Source organism: Aureococcus anophagefferens (genome assembly GCF_000186865.1).
Source record: "Aureococcus anophagefferens unplaced genomic scaffold AURANscaffold_57, whole genome shotgun sequence".
Taxonomy (NCBI): Eukaryota; class Pelagophyceae; order Pelagomonadales; family Pelagomonadaceae; genus Aureococcus; species Aureococcus anophagefferens.
This window is the reverse complement of record NW_008705610.1, coordinates 135,037-151,956: the sequence shown is the minus strand read 5'-3', so window position 1 is coordinate 151,956 and position 16,920 is coordinate 135,037. Positions and strand designations below refer to the sequence as shown.

At 62.2% G+C, this 16,920-nt stretch overlaps 5 protein-coding genes across 5 annotated transcripts; 2 read left to right on the top strand and 3 right to left on the bottom strand.

Annotated features, from left to right (window-relative positions):
* Positions 1-61: 61 nt before the first annotated feature.
* On the top strand, positions 62-448 carry AURANDRAFT_67955 (hypothetical protein; the record flags this gene model as incomplete). The annotated part of the gene is made up of 1 exon (XM_009043537.1): positions 62-448. One exon carries the CDS (start codon positions 62-64, stop codon positions 446-448), a length of 387 nt encoding a protein of 128 aa, XP_009041785.1.
* A 1,493-nt stretch (positions 449-1,941) lies between these two features.
* On the top strand, positions 1,942-3,898 carry AURANDRAFT_67954 (hypothetical protein; the record flags this gene model as incomplete). Its single annotated transcript, XM_009043538.1, has 2 exons — positions 1,942-2,251; positions 2,304-3,898. 2 exons carry the CDS (start codon positions 1,942-1,944, stop codon positions 3,896-3,898), a joined length of 1,905 nt encoding a protein of 634 aa, XP_009041786.1.
* A 950-nt stretch (positions 3,899-4,848) lies between these two features.
* On the bottom strand, positions 4,849-5,832 carry AURANDRAFT_67953 (hypothetical protein; the record flags this gene model as incomplete). Its single annotated transcript, XM_009043534.1, has 1 exon — positions 4,849-5,832. One exon carries the CDS (start codon positions 5,830-5,832, stop codon positions 4,849-4,851), a length of 984 nt encoding a protein of 327 aa, XP_009041782.1.
* Positions 5,833-6,701: 869 nt separating this feature from the next.
* Positions 6,702-10,141, bottom strand: AURANDRAFT_67952 (hypothetical protein; the record flags this gene model as incomplete). The annotated part of the gene is made up of 3 exons (XM_009043533.1): positions 6,702-6,710; positions 6,998-7,136; positions 9,492-10,141. 3 exons carry the CDS (start codon positions 10,139-10,141, stop codon positions 6,702-6,704), a joined length of 798 nt encoding a protein of 265 aa, XP_009041781.1.
* Positions 10,142-12,939: 2,798 nt separating this feature from the next.
* Positions 12,940-14,190, bottom strand: AURANDRAFT_67951 (hypothetical protein; the record flags this gene model as incomplete). Its single annotated transcript, XM_009043532.1, has 1 exon — positions 12,940-14,190. The coding sequence occupies one exon, from the start codon at positions 14,188-14,190 to the stop codon at positions 12,940-12,942; it is 1,251 nt and encodes a 416-aa protein (XP_009041780.1).
* Positions 14,191-16,920: the final 2,730 nt, after the last annotated feature.

Genomic DNA, 16,920 nt, shown 5'->3' with positions numbered 1-16,920 from the left:
CGTCGCGCGCGCGACGGGCGACGGCGCGCGTGTCATCACCGACGCGGAGGCGCCGCCGGAGATGGAGGCGCTCCTCCGGTCGTTCGAGACCGCGGCCGCCGCGCGCGGTCCGCTCCGGCGGCCCGCGGCGGACGTCGCGGCGCTCTTCGCGGCCGCGACGCGCCTCTTCGAGGCCGCGGCCGTCGCCGCGGCCACGCCGCCGGGCGACGGCGACGACGAGCTCGAGTCCCTCGACGCCGTCGCGCGCGGCGCGTTCCGCGCCGCGGACGCGTTCGTCGAAGGCCGCCGCCCGGACCTCGCCGCGTCCCTCGCGACGATTACGGACGCCGCGGCGCCAAACGCGGCGCCGGAGGGCGACGTGCCCGTCGACGTCACGGTCGAAATGGAGCCTCTCCGCGCGCGGTTCCTGTCCCGCGGCGAACTCGACGAGGGCCGAAACGCGCCCTGACGTTGCATCAAGTCTTGCACCGCCAGGGTGCGTTCTCCTTTTTTTGCTCTTCCTACTTCCAGCCACCTCCTGTCTCCCTTCACGTTGGGAATGGCCCCTGTCTCCCTTTCCTTTTTCTAGTGCGCGCCACGAAAACGAGCCCGCACAAGCGACGTGCGCTTTCGTGGCGCCTTTCTCTAATGTTGTGTCGCGATCGCCTCGAGCTGCCTCTCATACTAACCCGGGTTTTATTGACATGCTGCGCCGAGAGTGCTGCTATATCCGCGCGCGTAACACGAAGGACGATGTGCGCCGGGAGGTTCTTGCAAAGGCAGAAGGGCATCGTCAGCAGATGCTTGAAGCGTTTTTGTGCTGGGATAAGATGGATGAAGCGTTTTTGTGCTGGATGATTCGTGCTTCGAGTCGCTTCTCGTCGGAAGTCCGCGAGCCCGTAAAGGTCCGCATGAGCTCGGCGAAGCGGCCCGCGTCGGCGGGCGTGCGCGGAAGCGTGACCGAGGGGCGAGTCCTCGAAGGCAGCGCCGCGCCGCGGGTCCGCGCCCCCTCGCCGCCTTGAGGAAGGCGTCCCGTGCTCGACGTCGCGGACGTGGCGCAGGAGCGCGTGGCGCGTCATCTTCTTCTCGAAGGACGGGCGCGGCGTCGACCAGGGCGCGCGCCCCGAGGATCTCGTCGACGTCTCGGACGCCCCGCGGGACGCCAAGCGCCTCGAGGATCGCCGCGGACCGCGCGCCAACGATCGACGCTCCAGGTGAAGCCGTCGACGCCCAGCGCCTCGAGCGGGCCGCGCAGGAAGGTCACCTCGTCGATTATGGTGCCGGCGCGGCTGCCTCTTTGTCGTCGACCCGCCTTTGTCCTAAATCTGGGCGCGTCCGTCGCCGAGCGCGTGTCCGTGTCGACAGCTCCGACATCGCGTCGATCGATCTGCATGCCTCTGAAGTAAAGAGATAAATAAATCAAACTAAATACGACGACTCGACGACGCGTTACGAGCTCAGTTATGACCGTCGCCTGACTGAGCTACCGCAAGGTAGCACCCTGAGCTTCCCCTCTCTCACCCACTACGCTCATCCTGCTTCTACGGACTGCACATTAACGTCAAGTTGATGTACGGGACTTAGATTCCTTACACATCCGAGCCCCTGGCCGACGCCGTCCCTCGCGGACGTCCCGGACTGGGGTCCCCGGACTGGGGCGGACGCGTCGTGACCGCCCCCGGGGCCACCCGGTATCGTTAGCCATTGTTTCGTACTTCTGGGGGGGGGTCGGCCGTGGCTAGCAGATGAGGTGAACCATAGCACTGGCGTTATAGGCTAGGTTAAGGAGGAGGAGGATACGGGGGAATGGTATCCTAGGGGATGACGCTGGGGGAATTGGGTCATCTGGCTAGAGCCCCCTTAGAGCCCCCCCTATGATTAGAGTTCAAATAAAATTCAATGCGGCAACTTCGCGAACTTCATCGAATGTCATACACCATCGTCAATAATTGGCAGATTACGATGGTGGGACGGCGCGCCGTCGCGCTGACGCTCGCCGGCTCCGCCGGCGCCCTCATCGTCGACGATCCCAAGTGGAAACCGGGCACGTTCCCGCTGACGAAGGACGTCATGCTCGAGGACACCTGGGGCTACGTTGACTCGGACAAGTACCTGCCCCTGAACCACAAGGGCCACGAGTTCGTCAACGCGCACTGCGGCGAGAACGCCGACTTCGAGGACAACATCCCGCTCAAGGATTACGGACGCTTGAGCACCGTGAACTGGTACCCTGACACGCAGCGGTTCCGCGACTTCAAGGGCGCCGTCCGGCGTCCTTTCGAGAGACGCGGGGCGGAAAGACGACCAAAAAACCGTCACTGTAGGCATCGACATGGTGCCCGAGAACGCGGCGAGCTACATCCGGGGCTCGAGCCACGCGAAGAACATGGATTTCGAGACGAAGCAGAAGATCTACGGCGACGAGCACATCTCGCTGCGCAACTGCCGCATCAAGACGCCCGAGGACGGCGGCGCGTGGCACGTGCAGCGCGTCGGCCCCTACCGGAGCCACGGCAACTACGACTGGTGGCAGATGGGCTGGCAGGACGTCGCCTTCTTTTCGGAGGCGCTCGCGAAGCACCCCGAGGGCATCGACGTCAACAAGTACATCCTGGCGCCCGTGGACAAGCACGGGACCCACATCGGCCACCCGCCGCTCCACATCCACCACATCCATCTCGTCGCCCAGGACGGCATCCGGCCGCGGAACCAGCTCCGGGTGTACTGCCACCCGGGTCCCAAGTACTTTGGGAGCAACATCGACAACGTGCTCAAGCAGAAGAACTGCTATAATTCGTCCCTCTTCTTCGAGCAGCACGGCGACTACCAGTGCGAGCCCGAGGACGACGGCACCTCCTGCTTCAGTCAGGGCGACGAGAACACGATGCGCCGCATTTCCGAGCCGCTCGACATCGAGGGCGACTTGAACGACGTCCGCCCCCCGAACTCCGAGGAGATCGAGTGGTACTACCAGGTCGCCATGCACTGGACGCCGCTGGACAGAACTGTTGACGCGACGTCCATGGTCACAATCATGGCGCCCGGCGAGTCCATCCCCAGCGACCAGCTGTCGCGCGTCGGCACGTTCCCGACGCCCACGGACCGGCCGACCTTCATCTGGTACACGGGCCACATGTGGGCCGACGGCGAATTGGTCCGCAACAAGCTCCACGCGCACAACATGGTCTTCGAGTCGTCCCAGTTCTATGCGGCGACGCCCGGCGATTTGGGGCTGGAGAAGGAGAAGTTCTACCCGTCCAGCGGCAAGGCGACGCAGACGCACTACACGAAGGATGACCTGGGCTTCGAAGATAACGACGCATTGATCACCTACATGCAGGACCACATGAAGGTCGCCCAGACGACCTGGGACAGCAAGTGCGGAACCATCAACCCGAACTCGAAAATCGACGCGTGCCGCCGTCGCCGCCCCTACATGGTCTCCGCGGCCGTCTACGACGGCGAGGAGACCGAGTTCGACACGATCGCCGGGAAGATGAGTTTCAGCTTCGACCGGCGCCCCAAGACCTACAGCCGGCCCTGGGTCTTTAAGAAGGGCGAGCAGTTTGTCGTCACGGGCTTCTCGCGGCCGCTCGACCGGCCGCCGAAGCCCGACAAGCCCACGGACATCCCCTCGCACATCCCGGGCCACGTCACCTGGGGTTTTTGGCACAAGCGCCACGGCTGGTTCCACTCCTACTTCTCTCGGGTGATCTGCAACCAGCACTCGATCTTCTTCGACGCGGGGACGGAGTACGGCATCGGCGACATGGTCGGCATCCTCGCGAGCGTCGTCTTCAACGACGGCCTCCCTTCGAACAACAACCTGCGCTACTACGGCTCCTTTGCCCCCCTCGTCTTGCTCATCGCCATCGGCTCCTCCGGCACCTACGTCGCGACGAAGAAGAAGAACGATTAGAGGCGCACACACACAAAAAAGCTGCGTTTTACATGGCCCTACCGGCACCGTCTTCTTCCATGAAAAGTCGGTTCGTACCACCAAATACGGCTGGGTAATGCCGACCATCGCCCCATAAGTAGACTTTTCGGCGTTGACCACGGTGGTTTAAATATTGCCCCTTGTGGGAGATTGTGGCTGAGGTGGCTGCGCCATCCAAGTGCGGTCCGTCGGCCTTCACTTCCGGCGTTCCTTAGTTCAATTGAGCTCAGCCCCCCCTTGCGGGGGGAGTTTACCCTTACCTAGGTAGGGAGAAATACACCCCAAACTAGGGTAATACTAGTAAGGAACGCCGTCGAGCCTGAGGTCAACGTCAAGGGGGAGTGTAGTGTCATCTCCATAGCCGCTGAGTGTGACGTCGCGAGAGAGGAGGGGCCTAACTAGGGAAACTTTCATGTTTGTTCCTCTAACTAGAGGAAACTCTCTAACCCTGCCAGAGGAGCCAGGATACTCCTAGGATACCCGTAACGCAGTCTCACTCAGGCTCTGATCTGGGCTATGTTAGCTCTCCAAGATGTACGGCACCTACAACGACGAGGGCGTCGCCATCCGGAAGATGCTCGCCGCGCTGAACATGCGCGCCCTCGGCGGCCCGACCGAGCTCCAGCTCAGCCTCGCGTGCTCCAGCCGCGGCCGTGTTCCGGCGCGCGTTCCGGCGTGTTCTGGTTTTCCGGCTCCCGGTCGCTACCCGCCACGCGCGTGGCTGCTCTGCAGCTCGCGCACCTCGATACTTAAGCGCCCTATGCTTGCTTCTTGGCCTTCGTGCCCTTCTCATTTTCGTTGATCGCGCGACGACCCTACCCTGCTCAGTCTGGGACTGGCACTTTGATAAAAACGCGGCACACCACAGCTTACAAGCGGCGTTTCTCTTCGAACAACATATGCGCTGGGCCCGAGGCAGGGCCCCGGCTCTACGCGGCGAAGACGGAGGGGGCGGCGACGGTGAGGACCTTGTTCACGACGTAGACGTCGCCGAAGGAGAAGGCGAGCCAGAAGCCGAACCAGACCCAGTCGTTGGTGCCGCAGTGTTTGAGCATGCCGTTGATGATGCCGTCGCAGTAGCCGACGAGGCAAAAGTTCGCGTCGTGCGGCGGCTTGTGGTGGCCGAGATGCTTGTTCTGGGGGCACATGAAACCCTTGTCCATGAGGTACTGGGCGACGCGGGGGCGCTTGCTCTTGGGCGTGTGGGCGGAGCGGTGGCAGTACTGGCCAAAGTAGGCGCCGAAGAGCTTGAGGCCCGTGAGTGTGGCGGCGGTGCCGGTCGTGTAGCGGAGCGCGACGCAGTTGATCACGACCGAGACGGCGACGATGATGTTCAGGTCGGCGCAGCAGGCGACGAAGGACTTCTTCGTGATGTCGACGGGGATGGCGTGGTGCCACTGGAACTCGAGGCAGCCCTGGAACAGGATGTACGATTTGAGGCCCGCCAAGTTCCGCTGGTCGTCCAAATTGACGTGCGTGACTCCCGAGTAGACGTCGTAGCAGAGGTACATGGCGGGGACGCCGAGCAGGACGACCGCGGGGCTCGGCGCCTGGCAGATCAGGTAGATCGCGACGGCGCTGTAGACCCAGACCATCCAGAGGTAGCGGTTCGGGTAGACCAGGGCGCCGTCCGCCGCGACGACGTGCGAAAGCTCGATCGGCGGCGCGGTCTTGGCCCCCGTCCGCTGCCGCTCGAGGATGTCCGCGACCTTGTCGTTGAGGTCCTTGTAGTAGCTCGCTGAGGGCACGTTCGACGCCGCGTCCATGTACACCTCCCGGGGGACGGCCGCAAGCAGCGGGTCCCGCGCGGCCGGGGGGGCAGCCCTGCCGAGCTTCGCCGCCACGGGCCCCGGCGAGCACAGCTCGCTCTGAAAGTCGCTCGCCCGCTGCGGAACCTGCCCGCCCTTGCCCATGGTGCGCCCGCTCACCACGTCCACTCCAAGGGCTTCGAAGCGGATCTATATCTATAGCCCCCAATACGACTTGGAGTGCTAGCGGCCTGGTAATAGACATAGGCATGAAGAGACTTAACGCTGATCACTTCATCAACGCCATCGTTAAGGTCTACAACCAGATGAAGCTTGAGTACGGTATAGCACTTAAGCTACTCGTCACAGACTCATTCTCCACGTTCAAGGATGGTGACAAAGTCTTGCAGATCCTGATGACACTTACGTCTCCTTCTTCACCAGCGCAGGATGCCCCACCAATGATTACTCTGAGGCTGCGCGGCGGATTACCACCCAATGTGTTCCAGGGTACCGCGACAAATTCCAACTACTAGGCATGATGGAAGCATCCCAACAATTGTCCGATCTCATGGTCGAACATATCGCTGACATACCATGTCCGAAGGAGGAAATCATTGCAGAAAAGATGCTGCAAGCCATTTTGAATGTAAATGATCGGTGCTCACTTAGTCGCATAAAGAATCGACCAAGGCGTTTCATGGTTAGCGTCACAGCGACGTGCCAGGTAACACCAGGCTCAGCGAGGTTGCACAGTCGCCGGACAGTGCACCTGCTGGATAGTAGTTTGACTGACGTCATAGCGACGTTAGGAGGCTAGTAAACTATCCTAACTTTCTACTATATTCTTTGCACAACGATTCAGTCTTTTCAGTGTGATCACCAGTGATGAGAAGATCATCAACTGACAAGGTCAGCATAACAAATTTAGTCTCTCCTTTAACCACCTCAGTGAACTGGTAGAGACATGCATCAGCTGTCTGGCGTTTGAAACCTAAAGACTTACGAAGCTGATGCCGCGGCCAGGCACTGATCTAGGATTCCTGCGCGGGAAGTAAACAAATAAATAAATCAAACTAAATACCCAAGTATAGTTGCACGAAGATGTCCACATCGATGCGGGCAGCCTACATGAATGAGACGATGGGTGCGCCTCATGCATGACGCTCTGCCAGCGACGCGCGACGCCGTATCGCCGGAGGAGGTGGCGCCGCTGGCCGACGACGAACCGCACACGTTCTCGCCCCTCGCGAACGAGGCCGTCGTCGGGACGCCCCTGGAGATCGCGGCGCCGCCGGGCGCGGCCACGCCGCGAGACGACGGCGGCTACCGCGCGGATGTCGACGGCCTCCGCGCCGCGGCCGTAGCGGCGGTCGTCGCCTTCCACGTCGTACCCGGCCGGCTTCGCGGGCGTCGACGTGTTCTTCGTGATCTCCGGCTTCGTCGTGGCCGCGTCCGTCGACCGGAAGCTGCGGAAGGACCGTGGTGTTCGAGCCGGCGAATTCTACGCGTGGCGCGTGGGCCGCCTCGCGCCGGCGCTGGCTGTTGCGACGGCCGCCGGCGCGGTCGCGCTCGCCGCCGTTGGGAAGGGCGAGCCGCGGCTCGGCGAGTATTTCAACACGGGTCTCCTGGGCCTGGTGGGAGGCGCGAGCGTCTTTTGGCTCTCAGTAGCGGAGCGCGACGAGAAACGCGAGGTCGAGGCGACGGGAGGCGTCACCGACGACGCCGGCGGCTACTTCACGGACTACGGCGACGCGGACTGCACGCCGGCACAGCCTCGATCGCAACCCCTTCATGCACACGTGGTCCCTCGGCGTCGAGGAGCAGTTTTACGTGATCTTGCCGCAAATCGAGCGGGCGGAGTGGCCGCTCCTCGTTGTCGTCGTCGCATCTGCGGCCTACGCGGCGACGGCAGAGGCGTCGATGGCCTTCTACCTCATGCCGGCGCGCTTCTGGGAGCTCGGCACGGGCGTACTCGCGTGGCACGCGCTCGAGTCGCCGCGCTGCCGCCGCGACGCGCTCCTGGCGCGCCTCGACCGCGCGGGCGCGCTCGTCGACGCGGCCGCGGGCCTGTCGCGACCGGGGCGCGGCTGGCCCTTCCCGGGCGCCTGCCTCGCCGTCGCCGGCGCGGCGGCGTTCGTCGCTGTGGGCGCCGCGGTTAAGGCGCGCGGGCGCTGCGGTTCGAGCCCAAGTTGAAGCGGTGTTTACCATATCCCGCCGGCGGGATATGCTAACAATTCCCCGGGGTTTCAGTGAAAATGCCCCCAAGGAGGCGGAATCGACGCAGAATCGGGGTGTTTCGACGGAACGACGGTCCTTTAAACGCGGCCAAGGATCTCATCAAAATCGAGGTCTGCTGGGGGTCCCTCCGCGTGGCCGGAGCCCAACATCATAGTACAACGTGCGCATCGAAAAGAATCTCTAGCCCTTGCCGGGCCGGGAAAAAATAAGCGCCTAGGCCTTGTTAGTTCACTTTCGGTTAGAAAGTAAAATCAGCCTCGATTCCGACTCTGAATCGGGAGGGCCACTCATAGCTCGTCGACCATGCGCTGGAACAGGAGACTGGCCCAGGTGTCCTGCACCCCGGGGAGGCAGTCGTGGGAACAGTCGAAAGTCAAGTCGGCGCGCGAGAGAGCGACCGGGGCGACGTCGAAGAGCTGGTACGGTGTGGCCTGCACAAACAACGGTCGAGGCGGATCGGGACTCCGAGACGCGGCGGCGCGCGTCGACGAGCTCGAGAAGGACCAAGTTCTGCTCGGGGAGGGAGTGTGATTGACCCCCGAAGGTGGACCAGGAGGCCGATGCCTGCGGTGCGGAATCGTAACAGCCCGATCGACCGAGAGAAGTCGACGCCGGCCGCCGCGTTCGGTGCAGTCCCGCCGCAGAGCATGCCCCCCGTCGTGTTCCACTCGCCGGGACTATCTCGTCGCACGAATCGGACTTGCGTGGTGCGCACAAAGACGCGATCGACGGCGACCTTTTTCTCCTCGAGGTCCTCGAAGGCGAGTGCCCAACGCGACTTCTGAGTAGCGTGAGTGGGGTCCCCCTCGCCGTGGTCGAGCCAGTGCCCGAAGTTGAGCACCAGGACGTCCGACGGTCGGGGAAGGAAGCCGATCTTCCCCCCTGTACCCCAATCCCTGTGAACGACGCGATGCGTCATGTTGAGCTTGTACTCCAGCGTGCACTCGAGGGTCTTGGCAAACTGACGCGAGAGCGAGTCGCCCAGAACGACGACGCGTCCATCGGTGCCGAGGACGCGCTCGAGCCCTCGCACGAGCGCAGCGCGCGGATCGGACCACTCCCGATACAGATGCTCTGTCGCCGCGGATCCGGTGTTGACGCGCCACGCGTAGTCCACGCGGCCGGCGAGGGCGCCCGGGCTGTTCCTCAGGTCCGAGCCCGCTCGATGAATGAAGGCGTACCGCGAACTCGCGTCTCCCTGCGCTCGCCCCTGCCCGCCATTCTCGTAGCAGTTTCCCTGGCGCTCGCGATTCAGACACGCCTTGTGCTCGCTCGTGTGGCCCGTTGTGAGCCAATCCCGGGTGGGGTCGGCACGGGACCACGATCCGAGGGCCTTTGCGGGCGCCGTGCGCCGGTGGACTTTGACGGCGAAGGCGACGTCGGACCTCCGGTATTCGTGCGACGAGGCCGTGGCTCCACCGGCGCCGGCCGTCGCGACCTGCGAGGCGTTCGCCGAGAACCGGGCTCGTAGGTCCGCGGCCGTGAAGTTGAAGCGCGCGCACGTCGACGCGTTGACACCATCATTCCAGGCGATTGGCCAGCACTCGTTCAGGAGCTCTGCCAGAAGTACGTTCGCCGAGTACCATGCGCAGCGGTACGGCATCTTCAGGTCGCACTCGGATACGAGCCGCTTCATAGCCCGGACTTTGGCTTTTGGGCACTTTGGGTCGTCCTGGCGATCGGGGCGCGTCCTCGTGTCCTCGACGAGGCTGATGGTGAAGTTCAGCCCAAGGGCGTGGGCCAGGGCGTCGTAGCTCTCGCGCGGTCGCGCCCACACGGCCGCCGATTCGAGGACGAGCGTCTGTTCGCGCGGCCAGGTGTGCCAGAGGTGGCGCAGAGCGTAGAAGTAGCCCCCCTTGGCGACGTAGACGCCCGCCCGCTCGCGCAGACTGATCACGTCCCCGCGCGCCCAGTCCCGCTCCATCGCCGCCGCGCGTTGAGAGCCCTCGTCGAGAATCTGGCGCGCGTCGGCGGCGGCGCGAACGGCTCCGACGTCGCAGTAGCGATCACCGTAGGGGAGCAGCGGAGAACAGTCTCGGTAGTCGTCGGCGCTCATTTCGAGCGCCGAGAACCAGACGTCGGCGCCGGGTCGCGCGAGGAGGAGCATCAGCGCGTCGGGGATCACTTTCCTGATGAACTCGAGCTCGTGCGTGTTGAGCGTGTCCACGTAGCGCGGATTGTCCTCGAAGACCACGAATTCGTTCCTCAAAAATACGGCCCTGGACACGGTCATCGCGTACCTCGCAGCTTCCACCGCGCGCGGAACGGTCACCGACTTTTCCTCCTCGGCAAAGTAGTGATGTTCTCCGGTCGGCCCGAAGAACTGCTTCGACGCGAGGAGCTTGAAGCGGAGGGCCGTCGTCCCGCCCTTGAACGCGCCGATGACTAGGAGGCTCGGGAGGCATTTGTAGGATTCGCGATCCGGGACGCAGGGGTGGATGGGTTGCCATTCACTCTGCGAGTCGCGCCACGCGTAGTACGCGTCCCACGTCGGGAAGGCGCGATACTCAAAGCGGGCCCCGCGATGTTGCGCGGAAGCAGCGCGGCGCTGCCGGGAGCCTGTATCGCCAGCGCTCGCGTCGAGGCGAGGGCAGGTGTCGCACGTCACGGGGCAGGCGACGTTGGCCGCGCGATCGAGCTCGCAGCGTTTCGCGGGATTCTGGCGGACCCACGCGCAAGTTCGGCCCTCGCGACTCCCTTGGTACCACGTCGTCGAGTCCTCGCACACGTCCGAGAGCTGGCGGCCTTCGACCACCGAGTCTGTGAGACCTTCGACATCCTCGAAAACGGCCGCCTCGCGCTCGAGCACCGCGCTGATCTTGCTCTTCGCTTCCCACGCCGTCGGTTGCACGAGGTCCGTAGAAACCGCGTCGCCCTTCTCGGCGGGGAATTCGTTCGACGTGACGGAATCTGCCGCCGTGGTAAAGGTGACGATGATGAGGGGCACACGGAGAATGGCCTTCATGTTTGAAATTGGCGTCGGCGGGCGATGATCCGCGGCGGACGTTAGGGTCCGGGCTGCGCCGACGAAGCCGTGCGCAAGGTGCTCCGGGGGACAGCCGTCGATTGAGGCCTCCCCAATGCGACCGCCGGGCGCGTGGGCCCGAGCCGCAATCCGCGGCCCACCATTATCGATAATGAGGCACTTTATATATAGTTTAGATAAATTTAGGAAAAATAGCCAAGGCTTCAATTCAGTCCGCACGGTTAGTACAAGTATGTGCTTGTGTACATCGACTGCCAGAGTTTAGTTTTGCTTCCATGTGGCCAGAGCAGCTCTCGTACCATTCCTTATCCTCCGCGTCGTTTCATGACATTGTATTTCTTAACGACACTCGGAGCGTTGGCAGTCGTTGGCTTCGCGCGTCTCAATACAAAGCGAGGTCCGACCTGCTACATGCAGTGGCTGCGTGGCGCCGAAGAACTTGAGCAGCAGCGAATCGCCGCCGCGGACCCATCATACCGTCCGTATTTTCTAACGAAAAGTCCCTTTCAAAAACGAGTGTACGAACGTTATTCTGGAATCGGCGCTATCGGGCGACGGCCGTCTAGGGACAGCCGTGTGCTCTTCATACACATTGGCAAGGCGGGCGGCAGCACAACTGAACAGTTTCTGAAAGATTCGGGAATTCCTTACGACCAAGTACACACCAACGCAGTGCTTCCCGAGGTCGCGGCTGCACCGAGCTTCTCGCAGACGCTGGTCACCGTTCGCGATCCCATTTCGCGGCTCTCGTCCGCGCTCGATTACGGACTCAAATCGTTGGAGGATAAAGATATGGACGGGAAGATTTCGAGGGCGGAACTATTCGCGCATCTCACTGCATGTTTTCCGCGGCCGACGCTCGAGGTGCTCGTCGAGTTCCACGAGCGCGAGTCCTCCGGTTTCTGCTGGTCCGTGGTCCATGACATGCTCGTGCTCCACGAGAGGCACGCGGAGCACATGCGCCACAATTATTGCTCGCACGTGGGCGGCGTATTGAATAAACTGAAGAACGTCTGGGTCGCCCAGCAGGAGTCGCTCACCAAAGACCTCGAGGCCTTCCGTGCTAACTTCCAAAACTCGACCGTCAGCGAGAGCCCGAGTCGCGTGAAGTGGGTATCGCCATATGGGCAGGCTGGCGAGCAGCATCCCCATGCGAACATCTCCGACGCCTCACTTCGCGCTCTGTCTGCGATCCTACGAGAGGAATACGCGGTCGTGAATGCCGTGTTGGCGATTTCGCGAAATAAGCACGGCGTGGTTTACGAACCTCCATTTCCCTAAAAAAGAATTCCCGAGGGGGGTCTGGCCGAAAATGACCACGTCGCCAGGAGGTGCTTAGAGAGAAGTTTGGAGAGTTTTCTCTAGTTGTGGAGGAATTGCAATAGCTTAGTGGCCCGCTGCTCTCCTAGCTATTTGCAATTTCTTATGGACATCTTCTTACTTCCCTTGTTCTCTTGTTATTTTCTTGGTACGTCGGTGTGTGTGGCGGTGTCGGTGCTGGTTAGTAGTCGGGGTTGGTTTAAGGAAGATTCTTTGAAGAATACTTAGCAGATACTCGACCCCTATTCGCATCATTGACTTAATCGACATCACTTACGATGAAGTTGAAGTCTGTTATCGTTTGGGGTCTACACGGAGTTTCAATCCAGGGGGAGTAGCCTGAGAGAGACAGAGAGATTTCTACCTTCATCTTCAGTGAACTGCTTGATGTTGCAGTCACTGACGGTCACGGTGCACCTTACCCCACTGCGCTCCTACTGCGCATCCTGCTAGTTTCCCTTCCCTTCCTTAATTCATTCTAATCCAGTTTCAAGTCCTATAGACAGCGAACTGAAGGAGTGACTGCCCAGCAGGGACAGGGAGCACAGCGCTCTTCTGTGTCTGTGGTGTCTGTCTGGTTAGCGTCACAGCGACGTGCCAGAGAGCACCAGGCTCAGCGAGGTTAGACAGCGAGGTTGCACAGTCGCCGGACAGTGCACCTGCTGGATAGTAGTTTGACTGACGTCATGGCGACGTTAGGGAGCTAATAAACTACAGCTTCCTAGTTACTCCGAATGTATCAATAAGGGGTCTGGGTAGTACCCCAATCCGCAAAAAAACGCGCCGGGCCGCGGGCCGCCGTAGGTCGCCCGGGGCACGAACAAGAAGGCGCAGAACGCGGCGACCTCGAGGGACGTGCCAGAGGGCATGCGGCGGCTCAGGTAAAGGCCCGCGGCCGCCTTGCGGTCGAGCCAGGCGCGCTTTCGCCGCGCGCGCTCCGCGGCGTAGGAGCAGAGCGTCGTCGCCGTCTTGCCGTCGAAAAGCATGGTGCAGGCCGCCGCTAAAGCCGGGTCGAGGGGCAGCCCGAGCGTCGCGGACGGTGCCTCGAGGCCCGCGAGCGGCGCGCGCCGCCGCGCCGCGGTCGTTGCCGCCGCCTCCACAAGTGCCTCCGCGAGCTCGTCGACGGCGCCCTCGAACCGGTCTGCGAGGCCGGCCACGTGGCGACCGATCCCCAGATCCGCGACGGCACCGCCCCAGCGTCCCTGGTCCGCGTCGACCGAGACGACGACGTGGCCGACGCCGCGCACCGCGGCCGCGTGGACCGCGTCCGCGCCACCGTGAGAGATCAGGGCGTCGCAGCTTCCCAGGACGAGGTCGTGGTCGATGAAGTCGGTTCCCGGGCACCAGTCGACGCCGTCGCCGTCAGGCCTCGGCCCGCCGTGGAAGAACGATCGAAAACCTGCCTGCGCGACGGCGCTTCGAACGACGCGAAACAGCCACGCCTCGTCCGCGTCTGGAGACGCGAGCGGCGCGGACCCGAAGCAGACGAGTACTCGCCGCTCGCCGGCGCCCCACAGGAGCGCGCCGGGGACGCGCGAGTGGTGGAATCGGAGGTCGCGCGGCCGCCAGTACCCACTAAACACGAGCACCGACTCCTCGCCGCGGGCCGTGGCCCATTCCCAGCTGCCCGCCGCGTGGCGCTTCGAGACCGCGGGCGCGCCGCCGCCGTAGACCGCGGCGCCGAGCGCCGGGGCCACGCCTCGCAGCCGCCGCGTCGCGCGGACCGCGGCGTCGACGTCGACATCGCCCAAATGCGCTCGGCCCTCGCCGCCGCGCCAAACGCGCTTCGTGCGCCGCCAGGGCGCGTACCAGGGCGCCGCGAGCCCCGCGGCCCAGCCGGACCGCTCGTCGCCGGCCGGATCGACGGTTGGCGCGCAGAGCACGGGCGTCGCGTGGACGGCCTCGGCGACGTGGAAGGCGTGGGCGCCGTGCGCGTTGAAGCCCAGGAAGCGGCAGACGAGGGGCACGCCCCGCATGAGTAGCAGCGCGGCCTCGTAGATGAGCTCGAGCTTCGCACCCGCGGCGCACGCGCGCGCCGCGGCGTCGCCGCCGTCCGCGACACTCCCGGAGACGCCCGTCGCCGGCGACAGCGCCGACACGCGCTCAAGGTGTGTCCCCCCCCCCAAGGGGAAGCAGAGCTCGATTGATTGTAAATGCCAGGAATGGAGGCCAACGGACCGCGCTTGGAGGGCGCAGCCACCTCCGCCAGCGTGAGGTGGGCTTGCTGCTCCTGTGCCAAAGGAGGGTGGTGGTTGGGCTTGAAAAATTGCCTTACGGCAGTACTATATGTTTCCGGTATACGCACCTACCTCAATCGCTAGACGGTACCAAGCACAAAGACGTGAACATTCTTGATTACATTTCCAGACTTATTCGGATTCGACGATGGGGTTTAGACGATCCTCGTCATCTGAGGACGAGATTGTGATAAAACGCAAATCCCCCGAAAAGAAACCGAAAAAGCGAAAGTGGCATATGAGGATGATTCGAGCGATAGTGACGGCGAAAAGCAGGTAGTTCCGCAGAGTGCCGTGCTATCCTTGAGTTTCTACTAGGCATTCTCGGTGGTAGTCCTCATAAGACACACCTCCCTTGATCAAAGTGGCATTATTTCAAATAGCTCTCAGCAGATCATGGTGTTTGTGGCAATTGTGTGTCGCCTTGAGATTTTGAATGGTGAACATGGGAGACACAGCAATCGCGACTGTCGTTTCAGGATCGCAGAGGTCATTATTTCCGGAGTACGTGCGACCTCCGGAGGAAGAGCTTAACGCTCGCTTAGATGACGTAGCGACGGGGACGGCTGAAGGATCTTGGCGGGAGCTCCTTGTAAGGCGCCCGCGGTGGCTGCGGTTTTGAATGAGTTATTGTACGAGGCACCCTTCGAGTCCCTTCAAGACTTGCCATTGCGGTCCGTGCGATTTCTTTTTGTGAAGCTCGGGCGCGCTCACTCGGAGGAGATCATATAGAGTTAGTCACCGAAGATGGCACCGGGAGCGCAATATCGGGTGGGTCTGGGACCCCCTTGATAATTTGTTTGCCATGCGGTAGAATCTCGACCGCTTGCCGGGCTTGCCACGTCTCTGCAGGTATTTGTTTGCTGCCGGGAGGGGCGATTGAAATACTGTGTGTCCTGCTAGTGTACACGAGTGCAACTCCCTCGAACAACCGCTGTTCCTCTTTTTGTGGATGGGATGAAACCAAGTCGACGGTGGGGCGCTTACTGGCGAGGCGGGCCTACGCCGTATAATTAGTGGAGTGTACGTCATTGCCAAGAATTCCAGAATCCAACTTTCAACGACTATTTGCATTCGGATAACTACCGATATCAGGGCCGTTGGCTCGCGTACGATCACGAGCATGCGGCAGTCCTGGTCGCCGCCGCGCTCTACTTTGCGCTGGGCTTCTGGAGCTTGGGCATCGTTTGGCAGATGACGCGGGGTTGGAAGCGTTTCTATGGCCTCAAGCGGGCAAAAATTAAGAAGCTCCAATGCGACGCCATGTGTCGCACAGTGTTCGTCAAGGGCCTGGAGGTAATCGGTCCAAATGCGGTAGAGTTTGGAACGCTCGTCGCGGTAGTCGGCTTGTCGGCCTTCGCCGGTCGGGGGTCCGGCCCCTCGGGGATCCTCGGCATCGCTGCGAGTGGAATCGTCGTCGTCATGGTCTTCCTAAGCAAGCGCTCGATTATCACGTTGATCATCGTCTTCGAGATTCTCGAAATCGCCGTACAGACGTACCAGGTTGTGCGCTGGAGCGGCCTGGACCCCATCGAGCTCTGGATGCGCGGCCGGGACTCGGAAGAGTACCATGTCATCGTAGCCAACGCCGCGATGCGAGGGGATGAAGGGCTCGCAATCGTGATCCTGGCGCGGCGCGGCGTTTTCTGACCACACGAGCGTTTTGAAAGAAAACTGGCCGTAGGTATGGCTTCTCGTAATCAACTGCTGCTTGACCGCGTCGCTGCTCGTGTTCCGTCGATTTTCGCTCAGGCAGGTGATCCTCGACGCGGTTCTCGAGCTCGCGTACGCGTTCTGGGCCCTCTCCGTGGCGCACATGGAAAGCGCGAGGAACGCGAGAGTCCTCGGAGATCATCTGCCGCCGATCCTCGTGTCCAACTCCGTGGCCGACATCTTTCTCGACGTCTTCCCGTTCATCCCTTTCTTGCTCCATTTCCCGGTCGGGGCGAAAGAGGGCGTCGCGTACCGCCAGAATCACCTCGCGAAAATCGCCGCCGGCGCTCCGTCGTCTCCCGACGCAAACGACGAGGAATCAGGCTGTCTCGAGTCCTCGAGCAAGGAGGAAGCAGTCGCTCCCGAGCGCGGTGCGGCTAATCGGGGGGTCAAACGGGAGCCTGACGCGGCGAACCCTCTGGTTTCGTACAAAGAAAGCAAGGAGAACGCACCTGAACCCGACACGGACAGGCCGCTGTTCGATGCGCCTTCGAGCAAGGATGACATGGAGACGGCACCCGAGCCCGACGCGGCCAAGCCACCGTTTGACGCGATCCCAAGCAAAGATGACTCGAGTAAGGCAACAAACCTGTCCTCAAGCAAGAGTGACGTGTTGGAGCGCAGCGTGGAGAATGCTAGCGTCCTGGAGCCGTCTACCCCCGAGCCAGATATCGACACTACGGTCGTACCGGACGTCACTTCGCAGATTACCGACGCGGAGACCGCGGACGTCCCTCGGGTCGAGGCCGCGAACGG